Raw genomic sequence first — 12,911 nt, forward strand, 5'->3', positions numbered from 1 at the left:
AGCCTTCGCCCATTTGTGGATCTTCGCCATGCATATCTCAGACGAAAGAAGCTGAGAGTTCAGATGATTGATATAGTAAATAGTTCCGTTGGTGATATGTGGAGGTCTTTGTGTGCCAGCATCTTCCCTGTCATCAACATCCTTCAACTGCAACTCTGGTCATTCCTTGTTTACACTTGTTCAATATTGACTGACTCAATACAGCCATGGCAGCTTTAGTAGAGGGCGACCTGTTACCGCCTACACTCCAGAATATCCTCGACCAGAAGAGTCTGAAATGGATCTTCTGCGGTAAGTCAAGCTATATAGTGAACGCTTTTGGCAGTATTTCGCTGATCCGGTTGTATGATCATGTTTCAGGAGGTAAGGGAGGTGTTGGTAAGTGATACATTCTCATGTACAGGGCCCTCTACTAAGCAAGCTGCTCTGCGTGCAGGTAAAACCACTACGTCATGTTCGCTCGCCGTACAACTTGCAGCATGTCGAGACTCGGTTCTTCTCATTGTGAGCCAGACTCGTCTAGTCGTCGTGTACTCGTGAGCACTAACAATCTTGCATCATTAGTCCACCGATCCTGCCCATAACTTGTCGGACGCTTTCTCCCAGAAGTTCAGCAAAGATGCAACGAAAGTAAACGGATTTGATAATTTGTTTGCCATGGAGATTGACCCTAATGGTAGTCTACAGGAGATGATTGAGAACTGTGAGTACCTCTTAATCTCAATGATCAAGGCGGGATAAGATAAGTGTTCGGCATACAGGCATGGTGCTCTCGAAGCGAATGAGGCTGATCACTCTGCATATTGCCGTTACAGCCGATCAAAGTGGTGGAATGGGTGGTATGATGCAGGACCTTGCTTTTGCTATTCCGGGTGTAGACGAGGCGATGGGTTTTGCAGAAATCATGAAGTGAGTTTTTTCAATGAAGAGATGCCCAATTCCCCTCTGTTCATCGATGATATACGCTGACGGGATCTTCGCAGACACGTCAAGTCAATGGAGTTTTCAGTCATAGTATTCGACACCGCTCCAACAGGTCATACACTTCGATTCCTCTCGTTCCCTTCGGTCCTTGAAAAAGCTTTGGGTAAATTGAGTACGCTTAGTGGAAGATTCGGTCCCATGCTCAATCAAATGCAATCTATGTTTGGAGGGGGTGGACCACAGGAAGACATGTTTGCGAAGCTTGAAGGTATGAGGGAGGTCATTTCGGAGGTCAATTCTCAATTCAAGGATCCAGTGAGTACACCGCGTTTGATGTTCGTGCCCCTCCACTGTCTCCTCCTACTTTCACTCCTCGTACTTCATCATGCTCAGTGTCACGCCTTCATTCTGCTGGACGATTTGCTACATCAATCGGATCGCCCTGTTGTCCCTGTCCCATCGTCACGTATGTTCCCCTGCTAATTTCGAATGTTTGCGCAACCCTTAGGATAAGACAACCTTTGTCTGTGTCTGCATCTCCGAATTCCTTTCGCTTTATGAGACTGAGCGTCTCATCCAAGAACTCACCACATATGAGATTGACACTCATAACATCGTCGTCAACCAATTGCTCTTCCCAAAACCTACCGATAGCTGTCAACAATGTACCGTCCGACACAAAATGCAGCAAAAGTACCTCAATGAGGCATATGAGCTGTATGGTGAAGATTTCCACATCCTCAAATTACCTTTATTAACGGAGGAAGTGAGAGGTACAGATAAGATCAAAGAGTTTAGCAAGGTGAGAAGGGCGATCCATCCGATAGGTAACATTGCTGATGATTCCACACTCTTCCTAGATGCTCATTACACCCTACATCCCCCCACAGTAGATACAATTAGACAGCTTTCAGTATCGGCTTGTATCCAATCTGTTATGCAAATGTACTGTACTGCCGGCATGCAAATCACATCTAATCGCAAGAACCTCTTGTGTGGAGAATATTGCCTTATCATTTCCGTATTTACATTTGTTTCTGACTAATGATACACGACAACAGCAATAAGACTGTATGAATCCACAAATCGCTCTTTTCCGAGGCCTCAATATTCCTTAATAAACGTAAACGAACTCGTCGTTCTTGACATCGGTCAAATCGAGGAGTGCTAAAATATCAGAGATATTAGCTCTGCATTACTGTATGATCTTCAAGCGCATAACTCACCGTTTTGACCCAGATTGCCACTATGTTCTTCAGTTCCATAGGCTTGATATCTCTCTTCCATAGAAGTGTCTTTGATAAATCTTGGTTTTCCATGAGCAACACGTTGATTCTGTCTTTGTTTGTTTAGGAAATATAGCAAGACAACTTGGATACCTACACAACCCAACATGGCGCAGAAGATACCGAGAGTTGTCTTGAGACCTGGGATATAGTGAGGCTTGTCTTTGTCCGTGAAGATAGCTGGACCAACGATATTACCGACAGCAGACGCTGCGTTGAAAACGGACATCACCGCTGCCTTCTTGGTTTGACCAGCAGTGTTACCAGAGATCCAGGCAACAACCATTGGGTTACAACCGAAGAGGAAAGCCAGAAGATAATACCCAACGAGTGCTACAGCGATTCTGAGATGACCCCGAGTATTCTCAACGTAAAGAAGAGCTAAACCGATGATAACGATTGTCGTGAAAGCGGCAATCATTGCTGACTTGATTTTAAACTTCGTAGCGGCGTAGCATCCAGATAGAATCGCGATGATTTGAAGCATCCCGAAGGGCATGTTCAGAAGAGAACTGATGTTCTTGGAGAAGCCAAACGATCCTATTAACCTGTAGAATCTCGATCAGTTTATATATATAATGCACAGACTCGAATACATCGAACAGTAGATGTACGTACGTAGGACCGAAGTATGTGGTAACAGCTGCTCCGACGTTGATGCATAAGGTTAAGGCTAACCAGAGGTATGTCTTGGGATCGAGGAAGAGTTCGAGGACTTGAGCCCACTTAAATTCGTTGGTACCGGTACCCGTGTTGTTGGCTCGGAGTCTTTCGATAGCTCTGGCTTTTTCTTCCTCGTCGAAGAATCGGGCCGAGGCAACATCGGAATCGATGACGAACCAAATCACAGGGGCAGTGAAGACGGTGATGACACCGGAAATGATAAACACTAATTGCCAATTGTGGATGTGGGGTGAATTGACGTGACCCAATCCGAACGAGATGAGCGCGGCGACGATAGTAGCCATACCGTTGGTAGAGTACCAAGCGGCCACTCGGACAGGTTGTTCAGATCGTCGATACCATTGAACGGTGAGAAGGGAGAATAGGGGCAAGCAACCGGCTTCGAAGAGACCTAAGAGGAATCGGCATGCTAACAATCCACCGAAGCTAAAGAGAGACATCTCAGCGTGGTTTATTCTGGTTGACAAAGGGAGACGCAAAGCTCACGATGATGAGGCAGCCATGCAGGCTTGTGACATACCCCAGCAGAATACCATACCTGTCATCAAGTGTCGAGCAGGTATCTTGACAAGCAAATATGAACTGAAAGGTTGCCAGGCGAGCTGGGCAATGGCATTGATCATTGAAAGCAAGGAATATTGATTACCATGCAAACCAACGGTGGTCGACATTCCCAAGTTGTTTGCATATCCGAGAAGCTATAAATGAATTAGTCGTGAGGACAATATTGTGGTCTAGTTGACATGTTTTACTCACAGTTTTGTCGAAGATTTGCAAGAAGTAGACCCACATGAGAATCGTCAAAATTCTCTTATCAGTCTTTCGTCTGATGCGGACGTTCTAGTGGTTGATCAAATCAGTCTTCATCGAGTCAGTGGACTTGAAGCGAATGCTGTACTTACGTCTTCTTCAGTGAGCTCCACACGTTCGTCACCGATGTACTTCAAGGCTCTATCACCATGTTTCATCTCTTCGGAGGTTAGGTGATGGGCATCGTGCTTGAGGTTATCATCTCCAGCTTCGATATGACTGATCTCAGCTTTATCTTCGATTGGGAAGGACATGTCGGTCCAAGGTGTCCAAGGGCTTATTATAAATTCGTGTGAAAGAGTGCGAAATTGGCTTAGGTCATGGGAAACTCACAGATTGCCAAAACAGCTGATGTTGAATTTATACCTGGATCGATTGTCATCGTCCGGATGGATGTACCGGATGGATCTATCAGAGAAGCGGGCCAACGTTAACCGATAATTAACGCGTTCACATCTGATCAATTCGGTGCCAGAGGGACTGCTGGACTTTCCACCGAAGATCTACAACAATCGTCATGAATTGCTGGAGACGGGCTCTTGACCAGCTGAAAGGCGTCCATATCCACAAGTGGATCTGTTTCCGTTTTTATACACCTCAGGGGTTTTACGCCTCTTTTCATTTTTAGTCCAAGACGAAAAGAGCCAAGACTTTTCTTCTTTCAATGAAAAATACCTAAAACAGCAAAAGACCCCATACTCTGATTTAGTATATTCGTATGGGGCCAAATTGACCCCGGACATGAGCAACGGGGTAAAGCGGGAGAGTTGATTTTTTGAACAAAAGATATTTCGTGCGTTCCTGTTGAACTTAATAAGCATCTCACATTCTTTTGAGCAAAGGCGAGTTTCTCGCTTTCCTCCCCATCTCAGCTGACTTGTGAGAGACCTGATTGAAGGCTTTAGACGGTAAATCCAGGATATTATGACAATCCATACGGCATATTGAGGATCAAACTTATCTATGGATATCTGTGGATATCTCGTGTCATCGGTAACCACCGGGTCCAAAAGATAAGTATCCATTTAACAGTGGGATATCTGTTCGGCTCATCTTCCGGTCGAGGACTGAGGATGATAAAACATTGGAAACGAGTCTGTGTGTCTGGGATACTGCATCCACACCATGACATTCACGCTGACGATACTCGACCTGGACGATCACGGTCCTTTCAGACGGATCACGCCTGTATTCTGTGGCCGTCAATGTTCTATGAACCCCTTGACTTTGAATACATACCACCACACAGCACATTACTCTTTCTCCTCCTGCAGTTCCTCTTCTTGTTGCTCTTTCTGTTTCCCCTTTATCGCTCTAAGTCTTTCCACCCGCTCTTCACAAGCCATTTCAAAATCTTTCTGTCTTTCTTTCCTTACTAGCTGTACCTCTAGCATTCTTCTTTGAGCGCCTGTTCCTTCAAGATCACCGATTAGACCCTCTGAAGACAGACCATCGTCATGTCGATCAAAATGTAATGCCCACAGATTTTCTTCTTCGTCAACTTGAACTCCGACAAACCCTTCCCACCCTTCGAAGGTCATTCTTCTGTCCACAGAAGTACAATCCCAAGGACCAGTACAGTGTACTTCTGCTTCTGCTCTGATACCGTATTTGACTTCATGAGTATTTCGATCGACATACAACCAATTTAGATGATTTTCTTCATTTATAGTACTGACTAGACCTTCTCCTTTGTATCCGGCGCCAGCCCACTTATTTTGATTCGCAGGATAGGGTAAGTAGTATCCAGCGAATGGATGTACGGAATAAGGTGGAAAACGAGATTGAGCGTGTTGTATATACACCTGCAAATGAGAGAAATGCTCAACAAACCAAGATATAGGTAGTATATACCCTCAGATGTCACTCCGGATGGATATAGCGGTGGCGAAGAAATTGGACATCAGAAACTCACTTTATTTTCTTTCAGAACTATCAGTGATCCTTCGAATTTCTCACTGTAGCCCGCTACAGGGACTGGTAATCTGACTACCAAGTTCACTTTTTGACCCCTATGAACTTCCTTGGCTTGTGCTTTTTGTCCGTGTCTGACTGCTTCAGTAGTACCTACGATTGCTGGACAGGCCGCGACCGCACTTAAGATGCCTAAGACCATGACTGAAGACAGAACATTCCCCAGTCAATTTCCAATACAATAGATCGTAATTTGGCAAGATCAAGGTATTGAGTTATTGCTGATGGATGGAAATGACCTGAAACCTTTTAACACCCTCACAATCAAAGCGTTGTGATGACGTGAGTAGTGCTTGAAATATCCGTCCATGGGCAGAAAGGGGTGTTTCAAAGGAAGCGACAATTTTGTATTCGGAGTGATTTACACTTATAGTACGTCCTCCGTTTTGTCCCTACACACATTTAAGACGGCCCTGCATTCACTCAACCCTCATCTTCTCAATCCAAGCTGAACGCGGATCATGAGGCCTTGAGAAAAGGATCCGACTTTTCATTTCACCACATATGCATCCGGCACTGATCATTGGTTCGTGTATCTACGCTACATACTGTTCTGACAAAATGCAAATACTATCGGCCTTATTCAAATATCTCCTCATATACATCTGAACAGTATAGACACAAAAACAGTCTTCTCTCGTATACAGGCTCTAAAGCAACCCAATGGTGATATCACCTTTGATCCTAGCTGATAAATGAACTTCAACATCTAAATCCAATTGAATTCTAATTTTTAAACTACCACTATCGTTATCTTCCTTACCATCTTTCTTTCCAACTTGTTTCAAGTTCTCTTCACCGATGGTCTCACTTAGCATCTTCTTCCTTTTACCTAATGGGTTCAAAGCCACATCTTTGATAGCGTTGGATGGATCATTACCTTGTCCAACTTGACCAGATTTGATCATCCCATTAGAAATCGTATTTTCGAATTCACCTTTAGGTTTCTCGTCATTATCACCGTCTGAAGCGTAATCTGCTTCTTGTACGTTGTTATCGGGTTGTTGTCTTTGTTGAACTTGTTGTTGCCTATTCAACGAGGATTTCGATCAGCACCAGCTAAAAACAATGATGGATTCGCCGAAGCAGATCAAGCCACTATACTCTTACGCTAAGTTGTGAGATTGAAGCGATGGTAGGAAGATTCAGATATATACTGTATCGCCACTTACTGCTCCTGCTCTGACATCTTCAACAATTCACTCAATGGGGGCGTGCACTTCGTTTCGATGATCTATCTGTGGGTTGTAAGGTGCAACGACAAGAGTAAACGTATTGAAGTGATCGTAAATGAATCCGCAAAGTAAATCACTTGATTATGAGGAGTTAACAAGTGAGAATGAAACTTGTTTATATACATGTTACTGATAAAAACCTACCAATCCGACAAAGGAGAAAGACTCCCTTGGATGATGTCACATACGACGTCAAAGCGTCCTTCCGAGTGTTGAATGATGGGTGAACTAGATGATGAAAGGGAAGGGGAACTAGGAGAGCCTGGATGGATAGCTCCTCAAGAGGCGTCAGAATGTGTGTATGAACTTGATCTGAGCGTAAGGGGTACTCAGGTTGTATTGTAGGATATTTTGCCAAGTAACGTGTGTATGGCGTAGTAAAATTCCCCAGTGCTCATGATTAGTAGAGGAACGAAGTTTTCTCGTTGGACCAGTTGGTACAGAGGAATATAACCAATATTTAGTAATATTCAATCAGGACTGTCTATTCAAAGGAATTTGATGGCATCTCATCTCATTTCCTTTATTTACCTTTACATGTACGCCCACTTTCCCCCCACTTTTAATGAAAAAGAAATGATGACGCCCAAAAAAGGTACACCACATCGCCCTGACCACGTTTCACGTTTCGTCCCCCCACTCTTTGCCGCTCCCCCAACCTGAATTATGATAATGCGATATAATCAATCATCGCTTTTCCCATAGATGTTTCCATGTTGCCCAATACAATAATTTTCATAAAAAAGGTTTACAAGACGATATTTCGTCTTTTCACTAGTACTTTCGCTAATCTAAATGAAAATTCGAGCTCCCTCATCGTATGAAATGCCTATTTCACCTTCAGAAAGGTGATTTTTATGCTTGGGAAACTGTGAAATTATTGATTAGTCTGACTGTGTAATATGTTTCTAATCAAAATTTTGGGTCAACCCGACACTACTATCGACTTGAACTTCAATACAGCTCGATAAGGCAAGCTTCCGACTGCGTTGACGCGCTGATTAGATATCTTTCTAATAGATACTCTTGATATGTTTTCCACTGATTATCAGTGCGCGACAGCTATCAATGGTGGTTGAACGAATTTCTACTCGATTCCGATCAATCTTTTCTTCTTCCTCTTTTGTTTTGTTTTACAGCATTACTTACCTTGCTCAATCATCATTACATATATATATCCAAACTCAACGGGTATTCAAGCAGTCATGTTGATAAGAAGAAGATGCATGGAAACGAACATGACGAATTGTATAGATATAAATCCATTGGTGATGGGAATGAAGAAGGAGAAGACGAGACTGAAATAGAAAATTTCAACTGGTTCGATTTATGGGATGACCTAATTCAATTTGACTCTTCACTGCTTAACTTCTCTGATCATTCGAGCCCCCTCACCTCACACTCAGAGTCGTATAGATGGGATAAGAGGTGTGCAGGAAAGATCAATCCATGCATACAAAATCATGTTGACTCACGATCACAATCACGTACAGGATCTTCCTATTCTCTTCAAACGTCTGTTGGATCCCGCAGCTTGTCTCCTACTCCAACATGCCATTCACTTCTAGTTTCATCAACCATCGAAATCACTCTTCAGTCGTCACCAGCAAAACACGAACAAGTAGGCAGTCCATTGTCAGCTCTCGGTCTCTGCACACCAGGCAAGAGTGTCTTCAAGACAGATCTGAAAGAAGAAGTCATTTCTCCTCCAACTCTAAACCGATTGCCCACATATGGTTTACTCAGTCCCCTCAATCGACTAAGCCTCTGCTCACCTGGAAAGCAACATCCTACTCTCATATCAGAACCCCAGCACCCTCTTAGATCCATCACTCCGCCACCAGGCACAACCTCATTGAGTAGCCCACTTCATAGATTAGGTCTGTGCTCACCGAGCAAGGATAACCTTCGGTCTATTGATAACTCTATAACACCAAAGCTGAAACCTCAGATCGTGGGTATTCAATCTATATCGCCAACGAGATTCCCTAAAAGGCCTGAATTACCTCTTCCCTCTCCAGGCTGGGTCCTTGATACACCTACTCCAATAAGATTCTATCCTCCTTCCACACGCCCAGTCCAACCTCTTTATGATCTTACCATTCCTCGTCAGCCACAATTTAACCTTACACCCAGATATCATATCCCAACAACAGACATCAAGCCAGATCTGCTTATCACTCCTCCACTAAGGTTCAACCGAGAGCTCCGCGAGGAGCACTACGACCTATCTCCGCTGCAGGTCAGCACCATAGCTCATTGTTCTTCGGAAGGGGGACTCGCTCGATCTTTGAGAAAATTGGAATTACGATTGAAGAGAGATCCTAGCGTAAGTGGCTTGAACATGTTCATCAATCCGCCTAAGAGGCGAGTAAGGGAAAGAGATTCGTTGGACATCATCGAAGCCGGCATGATTATGCGTAGACTCGGTTAGTGAGCCTTTTCCAGATTACTACGTCGGAGCCGAAAAGAACGCTTAGCTAGTACGTCCGGGTCAACAGGAGACGATTTTAGGAGAAACTCCATGGCTCATGCTGTACATACTACCAACCTGCTATCTTCCGACCCGTGAGTCTGACTTGTTTCCACACTATCAATGCATTTTATGCTAAATCTAGATCTGGTATCAATATAGGAAAATCCGTAGAAATTCTATAGAAAGTATCGTATCAGAACTGCAATTAGCCAGATCTTTAGGTATCCCAACCTTAGTAATTCAGTAAGTTACAGTATTTACTCGTACCATTTTCTTCACAACTTGGATGCCACATACATCTGACGGTCGACCATGTTAGTCTTGGATCGGAGGGAAGAAATGTCCACGAAGATTGTAGGCTGAATAGAGACCGCATTGATGGTTTAATATCAGATTTGGAAGATATTTTGGGGCGAACAGAAGATGTTAACCTTGCCATCGAAAATACCGTGAGCTATCTGAACGGAAGAATTCTTCGTTCACTGGGCAATCCCAATGATAAAGAGCATTACCTCTCGTTCATCACAGGGAAGGTTGCTAAGAGGAATGTACAGGTTCAACCGTCTCCCGGCTCTATGACCACACTCCAATCCCTGTCTCTCTTACTTACAATTTTCCCTCATCCTCGACTTAAGATCTGTTTAGATCTGGCACATCTGCACGTTTCCGAACTCAACTTGAACAATGCGGAATCGCAGAAAGATCTATTCCTCATGCTTGAAAAGATGGGTAAAGAGAGGATAGCAGGATTACATGTTGGAGGGAGCTGGACTGAACATGGCGGAAAACGTGATAGACATGCTAAGTGAGTATGTATGATCAAGTAAGAGATAGCACTTAGCTGATATTGATCATCTCTGTCGAACAGTATAGGGTCGTGAGTCTTTTCGGACTTTGAAATCTCCACGACCTGACTTGTTTATGAGTTAGCTGACGAGGAAGGTGTCAATAGGGGCACAATACGACTGTCTTCGATCCGATCGATACTCCGTCATCCAATCTGTCATCAGCTTCCTACGTTATTGGAAACACCGGGATATCATCGATATCTACGACATTCATCTTCTTCATACTCGATGTATATATCTACTCTTGAATTTGATCGATCAGCATTAGAACGTCAATTAGTTCAAGATATAGTCAATATATCAGATACCGATTGGGATACCATTGAAACCAAATTATTCAATCTGTATAAGAAGAAAAGAAGAAAAATCGAAAATCGATTATACAAATTCATCAAATTGAAAGGAACAAACGATTGGGAAAGGTTTAGAAAGGGCAGAAGGAAGGAAATGACCTGCTGTAGGATGATACAAGGTAAAAAGAGAAGAATCGCATTACAGCATGCGAAAAGGGATCGAACAGCAGAATGCAGCAACAGTGATGAGATCCTCGAAAACAAGGTTGACACGACAGATATCTGAATGCACAGTCGCGAGACAAGGAGGTTCACGATCAAGCGAGATAAGAGACAGGTATAACACTGCACGGAGTGCTGGCGTACAGTGAAGTATTCTAATTGTATACGTTTGTAAGCAGGAAATGGGAAGAGATCCTCCTTTCTGATTTCTTCTTGATCTTTGTAAATCATATGACATTTGCCGTTTGTATTGTATTATTACGTTCTAGATATGCATCGTCATGGATCTGTGCCTAATATTTGAAAGCAGTTATATCAGATTCCAACACTCGTCAGGCCATATAATGCACGATCACGAAGATGACTTACACGCAAGGTGATAAGCTATAGATGACCGACTTGGATCTTGTCCTTGTTCTTACCTAGACCAGCCCAGTCTCTCATCTCTGGAACTTCCACTACCCTTGCTCCTCCCCACGAATCATGTTCTTCTCCACTTGGTTCTCTAGCTTCTTCAATACATCTCAACACTGCGCTGGCTACATGATCCACGTGTAATGGATATGTCCTTAGCGATTCCATCATTCCATGCAGAGGTGATTTGGATGCGAATGGATTTGCTATACCACTTGCTGTTGATAATTTTGATGACATATCAATCAAGAATGCTGGAAGTGTCGTTAATGGTCTGATATGAGGATGGTACATGAGTCCTATTTTTTTTAAATCGACATATCACAAAAGTACGATTAGCTCAGATTCACTCCAGTCTAAATCTGGTCTCGGAGGATACGACGTTGCCATTTGACCTGATCCAATGATGTGGATATGCACGAGATAGAATAAGACTAACCTGGCCTCATAAATATGGGTTTCACTTTTGCTCCTCCATCTTCTTGACATTTCCTTGCAATTTCCAATTCTGCTTCTCGTTTAGTCTCGATATACCTCGAAGGTACCACAGGTCTGAAAGCATCTGCAGCTGATATATAGACGAATTGTCTTGATTGATTCATTGTGTCTGATGAGGGCTTTCTGTTGAATGAGAATGGATTTGTTGATATTGTGGGTTTCGGATTTGGTGTTGGTGTTGATGTCGATGTCGATAGGAAAGTATCTAGTACTTTCAGAGCTAATACAAAGTGTACCAACTGAGTGTCAGTGTCTGAAGCTATTTAAGATTTATTCGAATAATTCATTTGTCTTCCATGATATCTTGACATGACATGAAGTTGACCCTGGCCATTCCTCAACCCCTCTTGCTACGACAGTTGAGTAAGAAGCAATCATCCTGACTCACCAGAATCTTTATTCATACCTTCATAACCCCTTTGTCTTTCTTTCTCACTCTTTAACGGATTTCCACTACCACTCCCACTCGCACCTATAGTAGAGAACAGACTCTTGGTCAAACCTATTATATCACCATTCCTAACTGATTCTTTGTATCCTGTATCTTCAAGTAATATACCCAATGTATGAACTACCGCTGTTGACTGTCCAACTAAAGATGTATATGATGATGGATCAAACGCAGATCCAGAATGCCAAGTCACGCCGGACACCCATGATGGCGAATGACCTGCTGGTGTAGTGTATGGTTTACCTGATGATCTATCAGAATCAAAAGGGATTGTTAGGTTAAGTGCTCGATCCAATTAGATCAAGCAAGATATGAGGGCAGTAGTTCGAGAACAATGAAAGGAACAACGAGACTCACGACATACTGCTTACTTGCCATCCTTTCGTTACAGCAGATTTACATATGGCTGAACCTACATCATCAAGGCATGTTAAGATGATTTCCATGAATACCCGAATTACTCATACTTTCAAAAAGAAACGAAGAGAAACCATTGACTAACCGAGAAAACCATTCCCGCCAATAACGAGCAGTTTCGGTACTGACATTGTACTTGGTTCAGATGAGATTGGATCTCGGACTTATCTTCAGGAGCGGTCAAGTCACTCGAAGGCAATCGGTATGATATCGATGAATACTACAAGAACGAAGAATGAAGAAAGTTGAAATCATTGGGACATATAGATAAAATCGATGAAATGGGATCGGACAACTTTAGGAACAACCTCCACTCCCAAATATTAATAGACATCCCCTCGCCTTCATTGACTTCTCATGCAATAGCCCATGGATATTC

At 43.1% G+C, this 12,911-nt stretch overlaps 6 protein-coding genes across 6 annotated transcripts; 2 read left to right on the forward strand and 4 right to left on the reverse strand.

Moving 5' to 3' along the window:
• Positions 1–206: 206 nt before the first annotated feature.
• IL334_000458 (ATPase GET3) lies at positions 207–1,817 on the forward strand (the record flags this gene model as incomplete). The annotated part of the gene is made up of 8 exons (XM_062932242.1): positions 207–291; positions 361–378; positions 437–504; positions 565–703; positions 816–909; positions 984–1,239; positions 1,433–1,726; positions 1,785–1,817. 8 exons carry the CDS (start codon positions 207–209, stop codon positions 1,815–1,817), a joined length of 987 nt encoding a protein of 328 aa, XP_062788293.1.
• A 221-nt stretch (positions 1,818–2,038) lies between these two features.
• IL334_000459 (uncharacterized protein) lies at positions 2,039–3,958 on the reverse strand (the record flags this gene model as incomplete). Its single annotated transcript, XM_062932243.1, has 6 exons — positions 2,039–2,091; positions 2,151–2,758; positions 2,829–3,320; positions 3,381–3,592; positions 3,651–3,734; positions 3,797–3,958. The coding sequence occupies 6 exons, from the start codon at positions 3,956–3,958 to the stop codon at positions 2,039–2,041; spliced, it is 1,611 nt and encodes a 536-aa protein (XP_062788294.1).
• A 999-nt stretch (positions 3,959–4,957) lies between these two features.
• IL334_000460 (uncharacterized protein) lies at positions 4,958–5,820 on the reverse strand (the record flags this gene model as incomplete). The annotated part of the gene is made up of 2 exons (XM_062932244.1): positions 4,958–5,509; positions 5,620–5,820. 2 exons carry the CDS (start codon positions 5,818–5,820, stop codon positions 4,958–4,960), a joined length of 753 nt encoding a protein of 250 aa, XP_062788295.1.
• A 508-nt stretch (positions 5,821–6,328) lies between these two features.
• Positions 6,329–6,867, reverse strand: IL334_000461 (uncharacterized protein; the record flags this gene model as incomplete). Its single annotated transcript, XM_062932245.1, has 2 exons — positions 6,329–6,707; positions 6,851–6,867. The coding sequence occupies 2 exons, from the start codon at positions 6,865–6,867 to the stop codon at positions 6,329–6,331; spliced, it is 396 nt and encodes a 131-aa protein (XP_062788296.1).
• Positions 6,868–8,135: 1,268 nt separating this feature from the next.
• On the forward strand, positions 8,136–10,816 carry IL334_000462 (uncharacterized protein; the record flags this gene model as incomplete). Its single annotated transcript, XM_062932246.1, has 7 exons — positions 8,136–9,342; positions 9,415–9,481; positions 9,549–9,632; positions 9,709–9,838; positions 9,944–10,194; positions 10,258–10,266; positions 10,342–10,816. 7 exons carry the CDS (start codon positions 8,136–8,138, stop codon positions 10,814–10,816), a joined length of 2,223 nt encoding a protein of 740 aa, XP_062788297.1.
• A 320-nt stretch (positions 10,817–11,136) lies between these two features.
• IL334_000463 (uncharacterized protein) lies at positions 11,137–12,663 on the reverse strand (the record flags this gene model as incomplete). Its single annotated transcript, XM_062932247.1, has 5 exons — positions 11,137–11,465; positions 11,606–11,884; positions 12,053–12,366; positions 12,473–12,527; positions 12,618–12,663. 5 exons carry the CDS (start codon positions 12,661–12,663, stop codon positions 11,137–11,139), a joined length of 1,023 nt encoding a protein of 340 aa, XP_062788298.1.
• Positions 12,664–12,911: the final 248 nt, after the last annotated feature.

The sequence above is a fragment of the Kwoniella shivajii genome, chromosome 1 (genome assembly GCF_035658355.1).
Source record: "Kwoniella shivajii chromosome 1, complete sequence".
NCBI classification, from domain to species: domain Eukaryota; kingdom Fungi; phylum Basidiomycota; class Tremellomycetes; order Tremellales; family Cryptococcaceae; genus Kwoniella; species Kwoniella shivajii.